This window comes from Oncorhynchus keta, chromosome 36, assembly GCF_023373465.1.
Source record: "Oncorhynchus keta strain PuntledgeMale-10-30-2019 chromosome 36, Oket_V2, whole genome shotgun sequence".
NCBI lineage: Eukaryota > Metazoa > Chordata > Actinopteri > Salmoniformes > Salmonidae > Oncorhynchus > Oncorhynchus keta.
In genome coordinates this window covers 26,404,737-26,425,247 of record NC_068456.1, presented here as the reverse complement: position 1 = coordinate 26,425,247, position 20,511 = coordinate 26,404,737, and the positions used below count along the sequence as shown (strand labels likewise).

General features: G+C 43.4%; 1 protein-coding gene and 1 pseudogene across 1 annotated transcript; both read left to right on the top strand.

The window, feature by feature from the left end:
* The first annotated feature begins 1,472 nt into the window (after window positions 1-1,472).
* Window positions 1,473-8,929, top strand: LOC118369852 (catechol O-methyltransferase domain-containing protein 1-like; annotated as a pseudogene).
* Window positions 8,930-13,641: 4,712 nt separating this feature from the next.
* On the top strand, window positions 13,642-19,386 carry LOC118369424 (neurofilament medium polypeptide-like). Its single transcript, XM_052498256.1, has 5 exons — window positions 13,642-14,861; window positions 15,128-15,252; window positions 15,730-16,893; window positions 17,234-18,155; window positions 18,820-19,386. Exons 1-5 carry the CDS (start codon window positions 13,833-13,835, stop codon window positions 19,384-19,386), a joined length of 3,807 nt encoding a protein of 1,268 aa, XP_052354216.1. The 5' UTR covers window positions 13,642-13,832.
* Window positions 19,387-20,511: the final 1,125 nt, after the last annotated feature.

Here is a 20,511-nt window from a genome sequence, read left to right as displayed (position 1 = left end):
ATTATTTGACCCCTGTACTTGCTTCCTAACTCCCAGTGTCTGTGTTACACATCTAGTATTTGTATGTATTATTTGACCCCTGTACTTGCTTCCTAACTCCCAGTGTCTGTGTTACACATCTAGTATTTGTATTTTATTTATTATTGACCCCCTGTACTTGCTTCCCCAGTAACTCCCAGTGTCTGTGTTACACATCTAGTATTTGTATGTATTATTTGACCCCTGTACTTGCTTCCTAACTCCCAGTGTCTGTGTTACACATCTAGTATTTGTATGTATTATTTGACCCCTGTACTTGCTTCCTAACTCCCAGTGTCTGTGTTACACATCTAGTATTTGTATGTATTATTTGACCCCTGTACTTGCTTCCTAACTCCCAGTGTCTGTACACATCTAGTATTTGTATGTGTCTGTGTTATTTATTTGTATGTATTATTTGACCCCCTGTACTTGCTTCCTAACTCCCAGTGTCTGTGTTACACATCTAGTATTTGTATGTATTATTTGACCCCCTGTACTTGCTTCCTAACTCCCAGTGTCTGTGTTACACATCTAGTATTTGTATGTATTATTTGACCCCCTGTACTTGCTTCCTAACTCCCAGTGTCTGTGTTACACATCTAGTATTTGTATGTATTATTTGACCCCTGTACTTGCTTCCTAACTCCCAGTGTCTGTGTTACACATCTAGTATTTGTATGTATTATTTGACCCCCTGTACTTGCTTCCTAACTCCCAGTGTCTGCGTTACACATCTAGTATTTGTATGTATTATTTGACCCCCTGTACTTGCTTCCTAACTCCCAGTGTCTGTGTTACACATCTAGTATTTGTATGTATTATTTGACCCCCTGTACTTGCTTCCTAACTCCCAGTGTCTGCGTTACACATCTAGTATTTGTATGTATTATTTGACCCCCTGTACTTGCTTCTAACTCCCAGTGTCTGCGTTACACATCTAGTATTTGTATGTATTATTTGACCCCCTGTACTTGCTTCCTAACTCCCAGTGTCTGCGTTACACATCTAGTATTTGTATGTATTATTTGACCCCCTGTACTTGCTTCCTAACTCCCAGTGTCTGTGTTACACATCTAGTATTTGTATGTATTATTTGACCCCCTGTACTTGCTTCCTAACTCCCAGTGTCTGTGTTACACATCTAGTATTTGTATGTATTATTTGACCCTCTTTACTGCATACAGTGAGCTTCAAACAGTGGTTCCCTATGGCTGACACCTTGGAAACTCCACTGTTACATCATGGGGTGGTGTTTGGAAAACACATTGTGAGGAAAGTGTTCTTGTGAAACATCTACATACAGAGTGGTCGATATATTGTCCCTCACCCTAAAAGATAGTTCAAAACAAACACACATGGAGGCCAGTGGACTTTCCCATCCACTCTGGTTAAATAGTAGACCCACATTCCTTCAATACAGTCTCTTTGGTGTTCACTCTATATAGCTGAATAGACACACTTCCAAAATGGCTCCAGATATCAAGATGTATACCTGTTAGTGCATTCAGCTTGTTCTTGCACTAACAGGTAAATATCTCGCTGTGCAATTTTTCCATTAGAGAGGAGACAAATGTTTTTATTTAAGCTTTATTTAACTAGGCAAGTCAGTTAAGAACAAATTCTTATTTACAATGACAGCCTACCGGGGAGCAGTGGGTTAGCTGCCTTGTTCAGGGGCAGAATGACAGATTTTTACCTTGTCAGCTCGGGGATTCGATCCAGCAACCTTTCGGCTCTAACTACTAGGCTACAGTACCTGCTGACTAGGGGGAGACTTAGGCTCAGGGGCCTCATTTATAAACATTTACATACAAAATATACCCCAAAATGTGCATGTACCAGTTTTCACACAAAAGTTAGAATTGATCAAAACTGAACTTGACTTGAAAATGTGCTCACCTTCCAGCAAACTTTAGACTGTGTATGTACTTTCTAGTGGTTGAAGTTTTGCATTGCAAGCAGGCAAGTAGATTAGTCTGTTGTGCATGTGGGAAATATACTGGACATGCTTGTTCATAACAATAAACAGGTTAATAATTTGCTGTTAGTGAGTAGAGAGAAAATCTATTTAATTTATCTTTGCATTTTAAAATAATTAGAAATAGGCATATATTTTATAGGCTATTATTTCTTTAATTTCCATGATCACTGCATAATAAATTCCTCACCGTTTCTGTGATGGTTTCATACTCACCAGGTTGCTAGCACATAGACCTAGAACAAGTACTGTATACTATTTGTCCCATATCTCGTTTAATTGCACCCACTTCATAGTAGTAAATAGACAAGCTATTTTTCTCTAAACCATCTGATCCAGAGCTCAGACCCAGAGCACAGTTTATTAACTGTGGCACAGATGGTTGTAGGTTACTTCTGTAGTTTTTGTCTGAATACTGTAATTTCACATTTCTCTAGTAGACAATATTGCGTTTATACACATAATACATATTTTCAGAACCATTGCAGAATAAATTCTTAAACCTTTTTGGCCATGATGGGTTCATATTTCCGAAGTAGCCACAGACTACAAACAATTACCATGCGCATCTCTCATTTAACTGGGCCAATTAGATACGCTATTAATTCAAGTATTTTGCTCTATGCACAGAAAGGAAGCTGGTTTATAACATACAGTAGAATGTATTTAACAGGTGAACAGACACATGACATTTTGCATTGAAGTGTGTAAGTTATGGCCATCACTGTGAGTAGACAATGTTCTAGAATTCGCGCAGTGCAGCAGTGTAGGTTGGAGAAAATGTAAATGTAAAACATGAAGTCCTATTGAATTCAAACGGTCTGTTTAAAGGTCCACAGCTATTTGTCTTTGTTGTTGTCTTACCTAAACGTTTTGTCTGTCAGATAGCTACGGCCTACAGTAAATGTCACGGCAAAGGTTTAACATTCTGCCTTGGCCTAGCTCCAAATTATACAGGAAATAAGGGCGTTATTGTCACAATAGAACGTGAACGATGGGCATTTTCAGGCGGGGGTTTAATGCTTGTCGATACGTACACAGTTCCAGGACAGGTCTGATTGGTAAACGGGAAACATACATAAACATACATATGTATTCCATGCACCAAGTTTAGTGTGCAATTTACACAATGGTTATAAATGAGGCCACAGGATTGCAACAACTATCTCGCCAATCACTTATTCAAATGATGTGTTTAATAAGACTTGGCTGTTAAGAAACACTTAGCTAGCAATTGCTGCAAACGTAGATAGATGGCTAGCCAACAAGAAAGAGTGGCAAAACAGAGCCTCCACACAACGTGGTCTACATGCTGCAAAGGCAAGTCTGCATGCTGGACATCAGGTGCAGCCAGAGCAGCTTGTCCCCACATGGAACTCTGAGTTGGTAGATCATTTGAATATCCAAGTTCATGCACATCTCATTGGCTGAGCTGGCAAATGCAGCTGTTTTTAACCAGTAAGCCCACACCATTCTGTTTTTTTTCCTTACGTGCCAAACAAGGGCACAGACTCAGAGAATATCCATCTTTTTAACATCTTTAAGCACTTCAATTTCTTTTCCTGATGTTGACAGTAAAGAATTCTTTACAAAGGTTAACTTGCTAAATCCTGAACCCGCTGTAATCAATGTTTGCCATGGTTGCGAACATGGCTTTGGGGCTGGCAATCAAAATGATGTTTAGATGGGTTACCATGCCAAACTAAATTTGTAAATGTTGTTTTTTTGGTCAGGCACAGGAATAGGATCTGTCCTGCCAGGTAAGAGCCACAGTGAAGGGAAGAACAACCCAGTGCTGCAGTATGTCGTGAACAACTCACTGAGAGAACATCCTGTCATGACCAAACTCAGACTGGTAAGGCTGGGCTGGGTTAGAGCCAGGGTTAGGGTTGAGGTTGAGGATAGTGTTGAACCGGGATGAGGACATGAAACTAGGGCTAGGGTTGGACTGGTAGGACTGGACTGGGTTAGAGCCAGGGTTGAGGTTGAGACTAGTGTTAGGGTTGAACCGGGATGAGGACATGAAACTAGGGCTAGGGTTGAACTGGACTGGGTTAGAGCCAGGGTTGAGGTTGAGGACTAGTGTTAGAACATGAACATGAAACTAGGGCTAGGGTTGGACTGGTAGGACTGGACTGGGTTAGAGCCAGGGAGGTTGAGACTTGAGAACTGAGGACATGAAACTAGGGCTAGGGTTGAACCGGGAGAGCCAGGGTGAGGACATGAAACTAGGACATGAAACTAGGGTTGGAATGGTAAGACTGGGGAGAACCAGGGTGTTTTTGAGATGAAAAGCAGGAATGTACTGTACATACAAACCAGATAGATACATAGAGATTCTCGTTTTCTACAGAGGTCAGCACAGTACTATACCAACACTGCTGAAAAGCTGCAATACGGCGTAATTACATTGATTAGATTAAGTCATAAAAACTGTTTTTAACTGTTTTAAAAAATGTTTTTTTGTATATGTTTGAAGTCAAATTTTGTGTTAAACGCTCTATAACAAAGCTTTCTTTGTGTCCAACAAGCTTTCTCAACCCTTAACCTTGTTCTGAACACCTCCAAAACAAAGGTCATGTTTGGCAAGACTGTACACTGTCCTTCTCTCAGCACAAATCAAAGCTGCAGGCTAAAGTTCAATCTAGACTTTGTTTCCTCTATCGTGATCGCTCCCCTTTCACCCAAGCTGCCAAACTAACCCTGATTCAGATGACCATCCTACCCAGGCTAGATTATGGAGATGTAATTTATAGATCGGCAGGTAAGGGTGCTCTCGCTAGATGTTCTTCACCATTCGGCCATCAGATGTGCCACCAATGCTCCCTATAGGACACATCACTGCACTCTATACTCCCCTGTAAACTGGTCATCTCTGTATACCCGTCGCAAGACCCACTGGTTGGTGCTTATTTATAAAACCTTCTTAGGCCTCACTCCCCCTATCTGAGATACCTATTACAGCCCTCATCCTCCACATACAACACCCGTTCTGCCAGTCACATTCCGTTAAAGGTCCCCAAAGCTCACATATCCCTGGGTCACTCGTCTTTTAGTTCGCTGCAGCTAGGGACTGGAACGAGCTGCAACAAACACTCAACTAGACAGTTCTATCTCAATCTCTTCATTCAAAGACTCAATCATGGACACTCTTACTGACAGTTGTGGTTGCTTTGCATGATGTATTGTTGTCTTTACCTTCTTTCCCTTTGTGATGTTGTCTGTGCCAAATAATGTTTGTACCATGTTGTGTATTGCTACCATGTTGTTGTCATGTTGTTTTGCTACTATGCTGTTTTGTCATGTATTGCTGCCTTCCTATGTTGTTGTCTTAGGTCTGTCTTTATGCAGTGTTGCGTTGTCTCTCTTGTCGTGATGTGTGTTTTGTCCTATATTTTTTATTTTTTATTAAAAAATAAAACATTCATCCCAGCCCCCGTCCCTGCAGGAGGCCTTTTGCCTTTTGATAGGCCATCATTGAATTTGTTCTTAACTGATTTACCGAGTCAAATAAAGGTTAAATAAAATAAATACAATTAAAATCCTCCTTCCTTCATGTTGCAGAAAACCCTTGAGGACCCATGGAGCAACATGCTGGTTGATAGTGAACAAGCACAACTGATGGCAAATCTGGCCAAACTGATCAATGCCAGCAAAACCATTGAAATTGGTATGTAATGATAAAAACATTTAATGTTACTATATTATTTGTAACATATTTCATTGTGCCAATCTTTTCAACATTCACTAATTCTAAATGAACTGCCCTCATTCTAATATCAGAAGAGACTAATATTAATATTTTCCTCTCTCCAGGGATGTACACAGGGTACAACACCCTGAACATGGCGTTGGTTGTACCAGAGAGCGGTCAAGTGGTAGCATGTGAAATAGACGACGAATACGTGAACATTGCTAAACCTTTCTTTAAAGAGGTCAGATCAACATGCCGCTAGTTACTCAGCTAGTTTACTTGCTCCATCATTCCTCTAGACAGGAATTAGATCTGTTTGTCCAGTATTCAACCCCAATACAACATCTAAACCCATTCAACCCGTTGGAATTCAGAAACATTGATTGTCTCCCCAAAAGCTTCAATACAGCATATTCAGTATCTAACATCTCTCAGTCAGACTTCACAAAGTGCTGTAGGTGGAGTAGTGAGGCCGTCTGCTCAGAAGAATGTGTCAACGAAAGGTGCAGAGCCTAGCACAAAAATGAACTTAATGCCCCCCTCCAAACCCCAACAGTATAAATGCTAATGTACACAACACAGGTCAACCATTGTGACAGAAAATGGTTGGTATTGTCTGGTTCAAACAATCTAAACTCGAAATCAAGTCAAAATGTAATTTAAAGCACATTGAAACATCTAAATGGACTTTACAGTAAAGATGCCTAGACAATGAAAGACATGTAACTAACTACCTTTTTCTTTTCTAGGCCGGAGTCGAGGATAAAATTACTGTCCATCTTCAAATGTGTATAAAAACACTGGGTAGGGGACTGACTTTAAAGAACCCAAACACAATTCCGTTGTGAAACGGTTCAATCCTTTTCAACGTGATCTTTTGTTTGTCCTAGATGAGTTGATAGCTGCTGGGGAAGCTGGCACCTATGACTTTGTGTTCATCGATGCAGATAAAAGGAACTATGACAGATATTACGAGAAGTCTCTTGAGCTTGTGAGACAAGGGGGCATCATTGCCATCGATAATGTGAGTAGCCTATGCCCAAACGTTTATTTCTACAAGCGAGTCGTGATTTTGAATACGATTTGAATAATGCCAGCATGCAATCGATTTGATCTAACAAGTTAACTAAGGTAAAGATGCATGAAAAGATAGGCCTACATAGAACATGGTGGCAAAGTAATTACAATATAACAATTAAACACTGGAATGGTAGGATGTACAGAAGATTAATGTGCAAGTAGAGATACTGGGGTGAAAAGGAGCAAGATAAATAAATAAATACAGTATGTGGATGAGGTAGATTGGATGGGCTAATTACAGGTGAGCTATGTACAGGTGCAGCGATCTGTGAGCTGCTCTGACAGCTGGTGTTTAAAGCTAGTGAGGGAGGTAAGAGTCTCCAGCTTCAGAGATTTTTGCAGTTCGTTCCAGTCATTGGCAGTAGAGAACTGGAAGGAGAGGCGGCCAAAGGAGGAATTGGCTTTGGGGGTGACCTGCTGGAGCGTGTGCTATGGGTGGGTGCCGCTATGGTGACCAGTGAGCTGAGATAAGGTGGGACTTTACCTAGCAGAGACTTGTAGATGACCTGGAGCCAGTGGGTTTGGCGAAGAGTATGAAGCGATGGCCAGCCAACGAGAACATACAGGTCGCAGTGGTGGGTAGTATATGGGGCTTTGGTGACAAAACTGATGGCACTGTGATAAACTGCATCCAATTTGTTGAGTAGAGTGTTGGAGGCTATTTTATAGATGACATTGGCAAAGTCGAGGATCGGTAGGATGGTCAGTTTTACAAGGGTATGTTTGGCAGCATGAGTGAAAGATGCTTTGTTGTGAAATAGGAAGTCAATTCTAGATTTAATTTTGTATTGGAGATGCTTAATGTGAGTCTTGAAGGAGAGCTTACTGTCTAGCCAGACACCTAGGTATTTGTAGTTGTCCACATATTCTAAGTCAGAACTTTCCAGAGTAGTGATGCTGGACGGGCGGGCAGGTGCGGGCAGTGATCGGTTGAAGAGCATGCACTTAGTTTTACTTGCATTTAAGAGCAGTTGGAGGCCAACGGAAGGAGAGTTGTATGGCATTGAAGCGTGTCTGGAGGTTAGTTAACACAGTGTCCAAAGAAGGGCCAGAGGTATACAGAATGGTGTCGTCTGCATAGAGGTGGATCAAAGAATCACCAGCAGCGAGAGCAGCATCATTAATGTATACAGAGAAGAGAGTCGGCCTGAGAATTGAAACCTGTGGGACCCCCATAGAGACTGCAAGAGGTCCGGACAACAGGCCCTCTGATTTGACATACTGAACTCTATCAGAGAAGTAGTTGGTGAACCAGGCGAGGCAGTCATTTGAGAAACCAAGGCTGTCGAGTCTGCCAATAAGAATGTGGTGATTGACAGAGTCGAAAGCCTTGGCCGGGTCGATGAATACGGCTGCACAGTAATGTCTCTTATCGATGGCGGTTATGATATCGTTTAGGACCTTGAGCATGCCTGAGGTGCACCCATGACCAGCTCTGAAACCAGATTGCATAGCGGAGAAGGTACGGTGGGATTCGAAGTGGTCGGTAATCTGTTTGTTGACTTGGCTTTCAAAGACCTTAGAAAGGTAGGGTAGGATAGATATATAGGTCTGTAGCTGATTGGGTCTAGAGTGTCTCCCCCTTTGAAGAGGGGGATGACCGCGACAGCTTTCCAATCTTTGGGAAACCTATCACATCTGTCCTCAGTCTGAGCCTCTCTCCTCACCTGTCTCCCACTTCACTTCACTCCTCTAATCTGTCTATCTGAAATCCTCTTCCTTCACCTTCTATCACCTGTCTATCTAATTACCTTTCCGTCTATCACCTAAATTACCCTCCCTTGACCTGTCTTTCTGACCTTCTGACCACAGGACACCTCACCTGTATCTCTGATCCCCCCCACCTTCTCCCCCCAGGTACTCTGGAGTGGTAAAGTGGTGGACCCTGCTCCTGATGACCTGATCTCCCAGGCTCTGGACAAGCTCAACAAGAAACTCCACACAGACCAGAGGATCGATCTGAGCATGCTCACTGTGGGTGACGGACTCACCCTGGCTATCAAACGCTAACGATAACCCATGCTAACTCATACTAACACGTGATGACAAATTCTTAACCCATACTTACTCCAAACCTGCTGTGATTTATTGGGGATTTATTGGAGAAGTGGTAAACATGAAGGGCTGGAATAAATGGATGCTATTTTCAACAAGTACTGTATGTGTACGAGTGAGATTCACTTTTTACTAGAAATTCGGAAGCATATCAACCTCTGTCTCAGTTAGAGCTAAATAACTATCTTTTACTCACAGAGATGTATTTTTTTCAGGGTGTGACTAAAATAATTTTTTATTAGATTTAAATTGAGTACAGGTTTAACTGAATGACAACAGAATACCATATGGTAGTTTTGGGGTAGGCCTCATCTCAGAGGAATGCTCCACAGAACCAGATGCTGATAACAGATTGCCCTATGCTGGACAGCTGGCATCAAATCAAATCAACTCGAATTTTATTTGTCACATACACATGGTTAGCAGATGTTAATGCGAGTGTAGCGAAATGCTTGTGCTTCTAGTTCCGACAATGCAGTGATAACCAACAAGTAATCTAACTAACAATAAGGGGATAAAGAATATGTACATAAGGATATATGAATGCGTGATGGTACAGAGCAGCATACAGTAGATGGTATCGAGTACAGTATATACATATGAGATGAGTATGTAGACAAAGTAAATAAAGTGGCATAGTTAAAGTGGCTAGTGATACATGTATTACATAAGGATGCAGTCGATGATATAGAGTACAGTATATACGTATGCATATGAGATGAATAATGTAGGGTAAGTAACATTATATAAGGTAGTATTGTTTAAAGTGGCTAGTGATATATTTACATCAATTCCCATTATTAAAGTGGCTGGAGTTGGGTCAGTGTCAGTGACAGTGTGTTGGCAGCAGCCACTCAATGTTAGTGGTGGCTGTTTAACAGTCTGATGGCCTTGAGATAGAAGCTGTTTTTCAGTCTTTCGGTCCCAGCTTTGATGCACCTGTACTGACCTCGCCTTCTGGATGATAGCGTGGTGAACAGGCAGTGGCTCGGGGTGGTTGATGTCCTTGATGATCTTTATGGCCTTCCTGTAACATCGGGTGATGTAGGTGTCCTGGAGGACAGGTAGTTTGCCCCCGGTGATGCGTTGTGCAGACCTCACTACCCTCTGGAGAGCCTTACGGTTGAGGGCGGAGCAGTTGCTGTACCAGGCGGTGATACAGCCCACCAGGATGCTCTCGATTGTGCATATGTAGAAGTTTGTGAGTGCTTTTGGTGACAAGCCGAATTTCTTCAGCCTCCTGAGGTTGAAGAGGCGCTGCTGCGCCTTCTTCACGACGCTGTCAGTGTGAGTGGACCAATTCAGTTTGTCTGTGATGTGTATGCCGAGGAACTTAAAACTTGCTACCCTCTCCACTACTGTTCCATCGATGTGGATAGGGGGGTGTTCCCTCTGCTGTTTCCTGAAGTCCACAATCATCTCCTTAGTTTTGTTGACGTTGAGTGTGAGGTTATTTTCCTGACACCACACTCCGAGGGCCCTCACCTCCTCCCTGTAGGCCGTCTCGTCGTTGTTGGTAATCAAGCCTACCACTGTTGTGTCGTCCTCAAAACCTTCCAGCTGGGAGAAGAGGGATCCGATGACAGCTCTCCAGGTTACATGCTGGTGGAGAGGTGGGAGGTCTTTGGAAGACTTTTGCTCTAAAATATCAAGTGAGACACAAGGGGTGAGTTGACATACTCCCCTGGATTTATGCCCATTGGTTAACAGAAAGTGATTATTGCCCATTTGGGTTTTGTGGGGTGTTGTGGGGTGTTATTTTCTGTTTAGTGTCTATGCCTGACAGAACTGTTCGCTTTCGGTTTCTGGGGATTTGTTATTTTTGTTTGAGTGTTTCTTGAAAATAAATACCATCAACACTTTCCACGCTGCGCTTTGGTCCACTCTTCCTTCCACCGACGAGAGCCGTTACAGCTATCCTGATGAGGTGTCAATAAAAACACTCACATACAAATATCTGCTATGCTGACTAGTGAGATAGGAAGTAAGCAATGTGAGTTATAGTTTACAAGGTGAATGAAATGACGATCCATTCAGACCAGCCTTACTGACTGAACTTTTCTAACTACATTTCAATCGAGAGTGTGTGTGTGTGTGTGTGTGTGTGTGTGTGTGTGTGTGTGTGTGTGTGTGTGTGTGTGTGTGTGTGTGTGTGTGTGTGTGTGTGTGTGTGTGTGTGTGTGTGTGTGTGTGTGTGTGTGTGTGTGTGTGTGTACATGCGTTTGTGCCAGAAACATTTGTGCAAAACAACATGTTGACTCAATCTACTTCTAGAGAAACGTCAATGACATCCTCTCATTCATGTTGACAAAACGGTCTGTGACTCTGTCATACAGTATACACTTGTATTTTTGTTGTCCTAGGCTACCTGGCTAAAAATCTCGCTACAGCATAGCACAACAATGTATGAATTTATGGGTAGATCAGAATCACAGTTATAATCATTGACCAGTATTAGAATTAAGTAAAAACACAAATCCAAACCCCTATCTCCATCCATGGCTAATTTAGGAAAGGGTCAATTTGAGCTAGTCAGCCACAACAACAAGTTGTTTTGTCAATGTTGTTTTACTCTTGATGTGATGTGATAGGAGGGAAGCCAAATCCAAACTGGCTTCCCTTGACACTTTTTCTTGGTACGCCAGGACCATTCACAGTTGAGTTCACACACCTCAATGCCACAGATGTCTCAAGTTTTTGGGAGAGTGCAATTGGCATGCTGACTATAGGAACGTCCACCAGAGCTGTTGCCAGATAATTGAATGTTAATTTATTTACCATAAGCCGCCTCCAACATCATTTTAGAGAATTTGTCAGTACCTCCAACAGGCCTAATAACCGCAGACCACGTGTAACCACGCCAGCCCAGGACCTCCACATCCGTTTTTTTTTCACCTGCGGGATCATCTGAGACCAGCCACCCGGACAGCTGATGAAACTATGAGTTTGCAGAACCAAAGACTTTCTGCACAAACTGTCAGAAACAGTCTCAGGGAAACTCATCTGGTTGCTCGTCGTCCTCACCAGGGTCTTGACCTGACTGCAGTTTGGAGTCGTAATCAAATTGAGTGGTTAAACGCTCACCTTAGAAGGCTGCTGGCATGCTGCAGAAGTGGATAAATCATGGATAAATCCAGGTTACATTCGTACCGGGCAGATGTATGGTGTCGTGAGGGCAAGTGGTTTGCTCATGTCAACGGTGGTGGTGTGGTTATGGTATGGGCAGGCATAAGCTATGGACGACAACAAACACAATTGCATTTTATTTATGGAAATTTGAATGAGATACATTGACCACATCCTGAGGCCCATTATTGTGCCATTCATCACCTCATGTTTCAGCATGATAATGCATGGCCCCATGTCGCAAGGCTCTGTTAACAATTTCTGGAAGCTTCTATGGCCTGCATACCCACCAGACATGCCAACCATTGAGCATGTTTGGGATGCTCTGGATCGACTTGTACGACAGCGTGTTCCAGTTTGCACCAATATCCAGCAACTCCGCACAGCCATTGAAAAGGAGTGAGACAACATTCCACAGGCCACAATCAACAGCCTCATCAGCTCTATGCGAAGGAGATGTGTCATGCTGCGCGAGGCAAATGGTGGTGATACCAGACACTGGTTTTCTGATCCACAGCCCTGCTTTTCTTTGAAGGTATATGTGAAATTAAATTTGATTTGATTTGATTTTGACAAACAGATGCATATCTGCATTCCCAGTCATATGAAATCCATAGATGAGGGCCTAAGTGATTCATTTCAATTGACTGATTTCCTTCTTTGAACTGTAACTCAGTAACATGTTTGAAATTGTTGCATCTTGATTTTATATTTTAATTCAGTTTACAAAACATTAGGAACACCTCTTCTTTCCATGACATAGATTGACCAGGTGAATCCAGGTGAAAGCTATGATCCCTTATTGATGTCACTTGTTAAATTCACTTCAAACAGTGTAGATGAAGAGGAACAGACAGGTTAAAGAAGGATTTTTAAGCCTTGAGACAAATGAGACATGGATTGTGTATGTGCCATTCAGAGGGTGAATGGGCACTACTTAATATTTAAGTGCCTTTCAACGGGGTATGGTAGTAGGTACCAGGAGCACCGGTTTAAGTTTGTCAAGAACTGCAACGCTGTTGGGTTTTTCACGCTCAACAGTTTCCCGTGCATATCAAGAATGGTTCACCACCCAAAGGAGATTCAGACAACTTGACAGAATCTTGACAGTGACAAAAGCATTGGAATCAACATGGGCCAGCATCCCTGTGGAATGCTTTCAATACCTTGTAGAGTCCATGCCCTGATGAATTGAGTGCAACACAATATTAGGAAGGTGTTCCTAATGTTTTGTACAGTCAGTGTATCTACTGAGTGACTTTCACCTGATCTAAAAGCACTTTCTCAACACTTTTGTTTGTATAGGGGGTGGGGTGAGGACAGTTAGGGGTTACATATTACAATACCTTTTCTAACATACATCTATCAAGTGACATGAGTTAATGTAGTGCTTATTTTAGTGATGATACACTATTTTACAATAAAAAATATGTTTTCTGAGACATTGTTTAGTCACATTTTCTATTTACTAATCTCTCTCTATAGAGATGTTCATTTCTGATTAAGAGAGTAAATATCATATTCTGATATCATATTCACATTATTCACATTATTCACTGAAATCTGAACACCTGACAATGTATTGAAGACATGTCACTTTTAATTTTGAGGTGTCATTGTAGACTGCCGACGAAGTGAAACTCCTATGCGTCAATGCTGTCTGAGACAAAACGATGAGGGAGAAAGAGAGACGGAGAGAGAGAGACCACAGGTGAGGACGCATGCATTGGCAGACAGTCAAGCCTACAGCTGATGCTATACATTTTCAGCACTATAGACAGTTCCATTCTGCAGCGCGAGCAGACAGAGGGGGTATAAAAAGGTAGGAGCCGCGCTGCTTAGCCTGCACACCAACACTGCTTAGTTTACTGAGGCAATATGAGCCACAGAATGGACTATCATTTGGGTTCTCCGCATAGGGGAGCTCAAGCTGAGTATTGCTGCTATCAACCCAAACTGACCGGATCCCCCTCTGCATCCAGGACCGTTGGCTTTGGGTCGACTACCGCATACACGAAAAGAGGATATGCGACGACACTGAAGAGCGAATTGGGAGCTGTTCCGAGATCATCGGAGAGCCTTTTCGATTTATCAAACCCATTTACCGAGGTTTTGACAAAAATGAATGAGAAAGAACAGCTCCATGGGCTGAACGACCGTTTCGCCGGATTCATAGAGAAGGTGCGTCAATTGGAGCATGAAAATGAATTGTTTGAGAGGGAAATCGAGGAAATCAAACTAAAGGCACAGTCCCCTGCGTCTCTGGCCCAGGAGCACGAGCCGGAGCTTATGGACCTGAGGAACCTAGTTCATGACATCACCCTTCAGAAGCGTCAGATCGAGATAGAGCATCAGAACCTGGAGGAAGATTTCCTCACCTTGAGAGACAAGTATGAGCAGGAGGCACGTGACCGCTCGAACGCAGAGAACGGCATCCTTGTGCTGAAAAAGGACGCCAACGATGCATACCTCGCCAAAATTCAGTTGGACAAGAAAGCGCAGTCTCTGGTGGACAAGATCCACTTCCTGAAGAAGAACCATGAGGACGAGGTATCAGAAATGGTGGCCCAGATCCAAGAGGCTCAAGTAACGGTAAAGGCGCACGACTTTGGCAAACCTGACATCACAGAGGCTCTCCGGGACATCCGTGTGCAGTTAGAAGGTCACGCCACCTCCGACTTTCAGCAAGCCGAGGAGGGCTTCCGTGTCCAGTTCACAAAGTTAACCAAAGCGGCAGAAAGTAACAGAGAGGCGTTGAAGGCAACCCAACAGGAGATCCAGGAGAATAGAAGGCACCTGCAGGGGAAAACAATTGAACTGGACTGTGGGAAAGGAATGAGAGAGGCCCTGGAAAAACAACTACAAGAGCTGGAGGAGCGTCACTATGCGGAAATGATTCATTACCAGGTAGACTGGTTTATTTTGTACCTCTAACAATTGTAAGTAAACATCCACATGTTTATGACTCATATTTGTATTCAGGGCTATGTACTAGGTGTAGGCCACAAATATAGGCCCCATGTGAACTGTATCATTATTGGAATATAATTTCCTCATATTGGCCTATAGGGGTAGAACACTATTTCCCCCCTTAAATCTCTCCTTGTTGTCATACCAGACAAAGTGGCTGGTTGACCCTATTACTGACTCTTTGTGTGTGCTTTTCTGTCCAGGACACTATCAGGCAGCTGGAGAATGAGCTGACCAATGCTAAACTAAACATGTCTGGCTACCTGAGAGAGAACCAGGACCTGCTGAATGTCAAAATGGCTTTGGATGTGGAGATTCTCTCTTACAGGTAAGAGACATCAACTCCGTCTCTCCCATATATAAAATCATTGACTGAGGAAAATACTGTATATTTTTAGTGTGTTCCTGGATCTTTTTCTGAGGATAACCGGGGTGTGGACATTTTATTCTTGCCCAGCATATCTGATTCAACTTAGTGCTGTGTTAGAGCAAAACTGTGCAAAAGTGTCATAGTGGTGAGAGATTACTACAAAACACAGTCAATAGTAAACAAATGAAACAGTAGACATTTTATTGAAATAGTTTGATTTCATATTTAACATCAAATGAACATAGACCATTTCACAACACAGAATGACACTTTAATCATGATATCGATATTCAGACATATCCACACACACTGTTCTCACGAGCTGACATGGATGTGTGCAGAATTGATCAGTCTGGAATTTACGAAGCTAGAACATCGGGACATATCCGTATTATAGTCATGTCGGTAATAACACGTCTCTCTGCCTCCCTATAGGAAACTCCTGGAGGGTGAGGAGTCCCATCTGTACACCATGTCTGACACCCACATCTCCATGCCCTGCATCTACCGCCAGTCCCCCGTCTACACCCTGCCTTGCCTGGCCCGGCAGGGAGGGCCCATACGCAGGTCTGAACCCCAGTACAAGTTTGTTGAGGAGATCATCTCTGAGACCACCAGAGACATGGAGATGTCCGAGAACGAGGAGACAGGCTCCGAGGAGACGGTCGGGGGAGAGGGAGACGAGTTGAGACAGAAGCAGGGAGAAGAGAGTGACAAAGCTGAGAGGAGGAGTGGGGAAGAGGAGGATGAGGACAAAGAGAAAGCTAGAGGTAAAGTGGATGTTGAAGTGGACGCCCCGGAGGAAGAGGGTGAACAGGAGGAAGAGTCTAAGAGACAGCAAATGGTAACATCAGCAGAGGTCGAGGTAAATGGAGATGGAGTTAGCCCTAGTGAGGGAGAAAATGGAGAGGAGGGAGATGATGAAAGAGAGGAGACAAAGGGGGGTGAGCCAGATGCAATCAAAAAGACAGAGGACATTGACAGAGGTGAAAATACACAAAGTGAAGTCAAATCAGCTGAGGCCACTAGTGAGGGAGAGAATGAAAAACTGGACACAACAGAGAAGCTAGACAGCGAGATAAATGAGACATTAGAAAAAGATGACACCCCAAAACATGGCAAATCCCAACCAGGGATTCCCATGAATGGTGACATCTCAACAGAACCCAAAACGTCAGAGTCAGAGGATAGCAAAACAGGAAGTTCAATAAAGGGTGAACCACAGGGCCCCACAGAGGACATCTCCAAAGAACCCAAAACGGTGTCAGAGGAGAGAAAAAAAGAAATCCCTTTAAAAGAGAGACAAAATGTAGATCTGAAAGAGGAGAGTGCCCCAACAGAGCAACAACAAGACAGCCCAAAAGAAAGTCCCATCAAAGAGGGAAAAAAGGTAGATCTGACAGAGCAGAATGCCCCAACACTGGAGCAGAAACCTGATCAGAAGGAGCACAGAGAGTCAGACCAACCTCAAGAGGCAGAGAGTGCTGTGACAACACAAGAAGAGGATCTCCCTGAGCCCACAAAGAAGGACATGGAATCCCATGATAACACTGCAGAGCTCAACAGCAGTTCAACCAAGGAGACAGTGGAGCAGGTGAGGTCACCTGATGATTCTGGTGTAAAAATGACACAAGATGAGAGAACAGTAGGAGGTAAAAGGCCATACAGAATTCTCAGCACAACAAGTGAGTGTAAGGAAGACCTTGTGCAAAAGACTCCTAAACAGGAGATGGGTGCGACAGAGCAAAAAGTGAGCAGCAAGGATGATAGTGTAAAAAGTGTTGTGCAGAAGGAACATAATGGCAGTGAAAAGGTCACAAAGAGGTCTCAATGGGTGAGGAAAAGGGGAAAGAATCTGAGACATCCCCTAAACCCGACCCCACTGTGAATTCTAAAGAAGAAACAACCCTGCAACCAGAGCCAACTGTCACCCCTAAAGAGGAGACATCCCTAAACCCGACGCCACTGTCACTCCTAAAGAAGAAACAACCCTGCATCCAGAGCCAACTGTCACCCCTAAAGAGGAGACATCCCCTAAACCGGAACCCACTGTCACCCCTAAAGACGAAACATCCCTAAAACCGGACCAAACTGTCACCCGTAAAGAGGAGTCATCCCCACAACAGGAGCCATGCGTAACCCCTAAAGAGGAGACATCCCCTAAATCGGACCCCACTGTCACCCATAAAGAAGAAACATCCCCTAAACCGGACGCCACTGTCGCCCCTAACGAAGAAACAGCCCCGCAACCAGAGCCAACTGTCACCCTTAAAGAGGAGATATCCCCTAAACCGTACCCCACTGTCACTCCTAAAGAGGAGACATCCCCACAAAAGGAGCCAGTTGTCACACCTAAAGTAGAAAATTCCCCAAAACCAGAACCAGCAGTCACACCTAAAGTAGAAAATTCCCCAAAACCAGAACCAGCAGTCACACCTAAAGTAGAAAATTCCCAAAAGCCAGAACTAGCAGTCACCCCCAAAGTAGAAAATTCCCAAAAGCCAGAACCAGCAGTCACCCCTAAAGTAGAAAATTCCCAAAAGCCAGAACTAGCAGTCACCCCTAAAGTAGAAAATTCCCAAAAGCCAGAACTAGCAGTCACCCCTAAAGTAGAAAATTCCCAAAAGCCAGAACTAGCAGTCACCCCTAAAGTAGAAAATTCCCAAAAGCCAGAACTAGCAGTCACCCCTAAAGTAGAAAATTCCCAAAAGCCAGAACTAGCAGTCACCCCTAAAGTAGAAAATTCCCAAAAGCCAGAACTAGCAGTCACCCCTAAAGTAGAAAATTCCCAAAAGCCAGAACTAGCAGTCACCCCCAAAGTAGAAAATTCTCCAAAACCAGAACCAGCAGTCACCCCCAAAGTAGAAAATTCTCCAAAACCAGAACCAGCAGTCACCACCAAAGAAGATTCTTCCCCAGAACCAGCATTCACCACTAAAGAGGAAACTTACCCAAAACCAGAACCAGCATTCACCACTAAAGAGGAAACTTACCCAAAACCAGAACCAGCATTCACCACTAAAGAGGAAACTTACCCAAAACCAGAACCAGCATTCACCCTTAAATTAGAAACTTCCCCACCACCAGAACTAGCAGTCACCCCTAAAGTAGAAACTTCCCCAAAACCAGAACCAGCTGTCACCGCTAAAGAAGAAACTTCCCCAAAACTAGAACTAGCAGTCACCAATATAGAGGAAACTTCCCCAAAACCAGAACCAGCATTCACCCTTAAATTAGAAACTTCTCCAAAACCAGAACCAGCAGTCACCCTTAAAGAAGAAACTTCCCCAATACCAGATCTTGCAGTCATCCCTAAAGTACAAACTTCCCCAAAACCAGACCCAACCATCACCTCCAAACAGGAAATATCCCCTAAATCAGACTCAACTCTCACCCCAGAATCAACGACCACCCCTAAACCAGACTCAACCCTCACCCCAGAATCAACGACCACCCCTAAACCAGACTCAACCCTCACCCCAGAATCAACGACCACCCCTAAACCAGACTCAACCCTCACCCCAGAATCAACGACCACCCCTAAACCAGACTCAACCCCTCACCCCAGAATCAACGACCACCCCTAAACCAGGCTCAACCCTCACCCCAGAATCAACTACCACCCCTAAACCATACTCAACCCTCACCCCAGAATCAACGACCACCCCTAAACCAGACTCAACCCTCACCCCAGAATCAACGACCACCCCTAAACCAGACTCAACCCTCACCCCAGAATCAACGACCACCCCTAAACCAGACTCAACCCTCACCCCAGAAACAACGACCACCCCTAAACCAGACTCAACCCTCACCCCAGAATCAACGACCACCCCTAAACCAGACTCAACCCTCACCCCAGAAACAACGACCACCCCTACAGAAGAGAGTGAAACGATGGGCAGTGGTGACAAAGCTAAGACAATCACACCACCAGAGAAACAGATGCCTGCAGTTGTAGAGAGCAAGGACTCACACAGGGGGGCGCCAGAAAGCAACACAACTCAGGAGAAACCAGAGGAACGTATGGACAAAGCGCCTGAGAAGGTTACAGAACCCAAAGACAGAGAGCGTGAAGACCAAGGCCTCTGAGTTAAAACCTGAACATGTGGAGATATCTATTACAAAGACATCACCAGTGAAAGAACAGGATGTATCAGCCGTGGGTTTGAAAGATCAGACAGATGATGAGAAGATAAAAGGACAGGCGCAATTTAAAATAGACGAGAACGGCTTTACAGGAGGTGATGGAGAGAGCAAAGATGACAAAACTGCGAAGAAGACATCAACATGACAAGCTGCTGAGCCAATTGCAGAGAAGCAGGCTAAACCTAAAACTTGGGACTAAACCTCTTTTTCGAATGACTAGATTTAGAGGTCAGTAGAGGTTTTCTTTAAAACTGCATGGTTAGTGCAAGCCTTTAAAGCAATATGAGAACTGATCCGCCTTAAAATATGAACTGACGCTTAATATGTAAAGTATCATGATTCGTGACTGTCAATTATCACTAGGGCCGAAACTTTCACTTTCGCTATGTCCCCCTCCCACATTCTGAAATTCTATTTTTGTCCCCCCCAGTTTTATCATTGGAATATGTTACAAAACAGGCAACGATGTGCTCTAGGACCATGCGGATGCCTCCAAGTGGTTGGGTAGGCTGTTTGGAGTGTTTATCCAACTTTATATATATTTTTTTTTACAATAATAATAATGTGCCCACCACTTCTAAAATCAAAGTTGCGCCCCTGATTATGAGGCAAAATTAATGAACTCCTGCAAGAGATATGTGCTGTAATATTAAATGTAACAAATCAAAAGCTGTATTTTGCTGTATCTATTTACTTATATATATATCACTAATGGATGATAATGTGCATAGGGATGATAATGAGAATGGTTGATAATGTGATTTGATCATGCCTGTATGTGCTGAGCAATAAATGCTATTTGAAGAGCACTTCTGTTTCCAGCTATTCTTACATACTGTGCTGTATTTCACCTGATAAGATGGCATCACATATAGAATTTCTCAGAATTTCTCCCATATGCAGAAGCAGGTGAATTCCAACAGCACTAGTCTGATTTTACATGACTGGGAATAAAGATATGCATCTGTTGGTCCCAGATACCTTCACAAAAAAGTTACGGGAGTGGATCAGAAAACCAGTCAGTATCTGGTGTGACCACCATTTGCCTCATGCAGTGTGACACATCTC

Coding starts and splice junctions, on each gene's coding strand:
- LOC118369424 (XM_052498256.1), top strand. CDS start 13,833: ATGAGCCACAGAATGGACTATCATTTGGGTTCTCCGCATAGGGGAGCT. Junction 16,894..17,233: donor GAGACAGTGGAGCAGGTGAG/GTCACCTGATGA, acceptor TCACCCCTAAAG/AGGAGACATCCCTAAACCCG. Junction 18,156..18,819: donor AACCAGCAGTCACCCCCAAA/GTAGAAAATTCT, acceptor CCCTCACCCCAG/AATCAACGACCACCCCTAAA.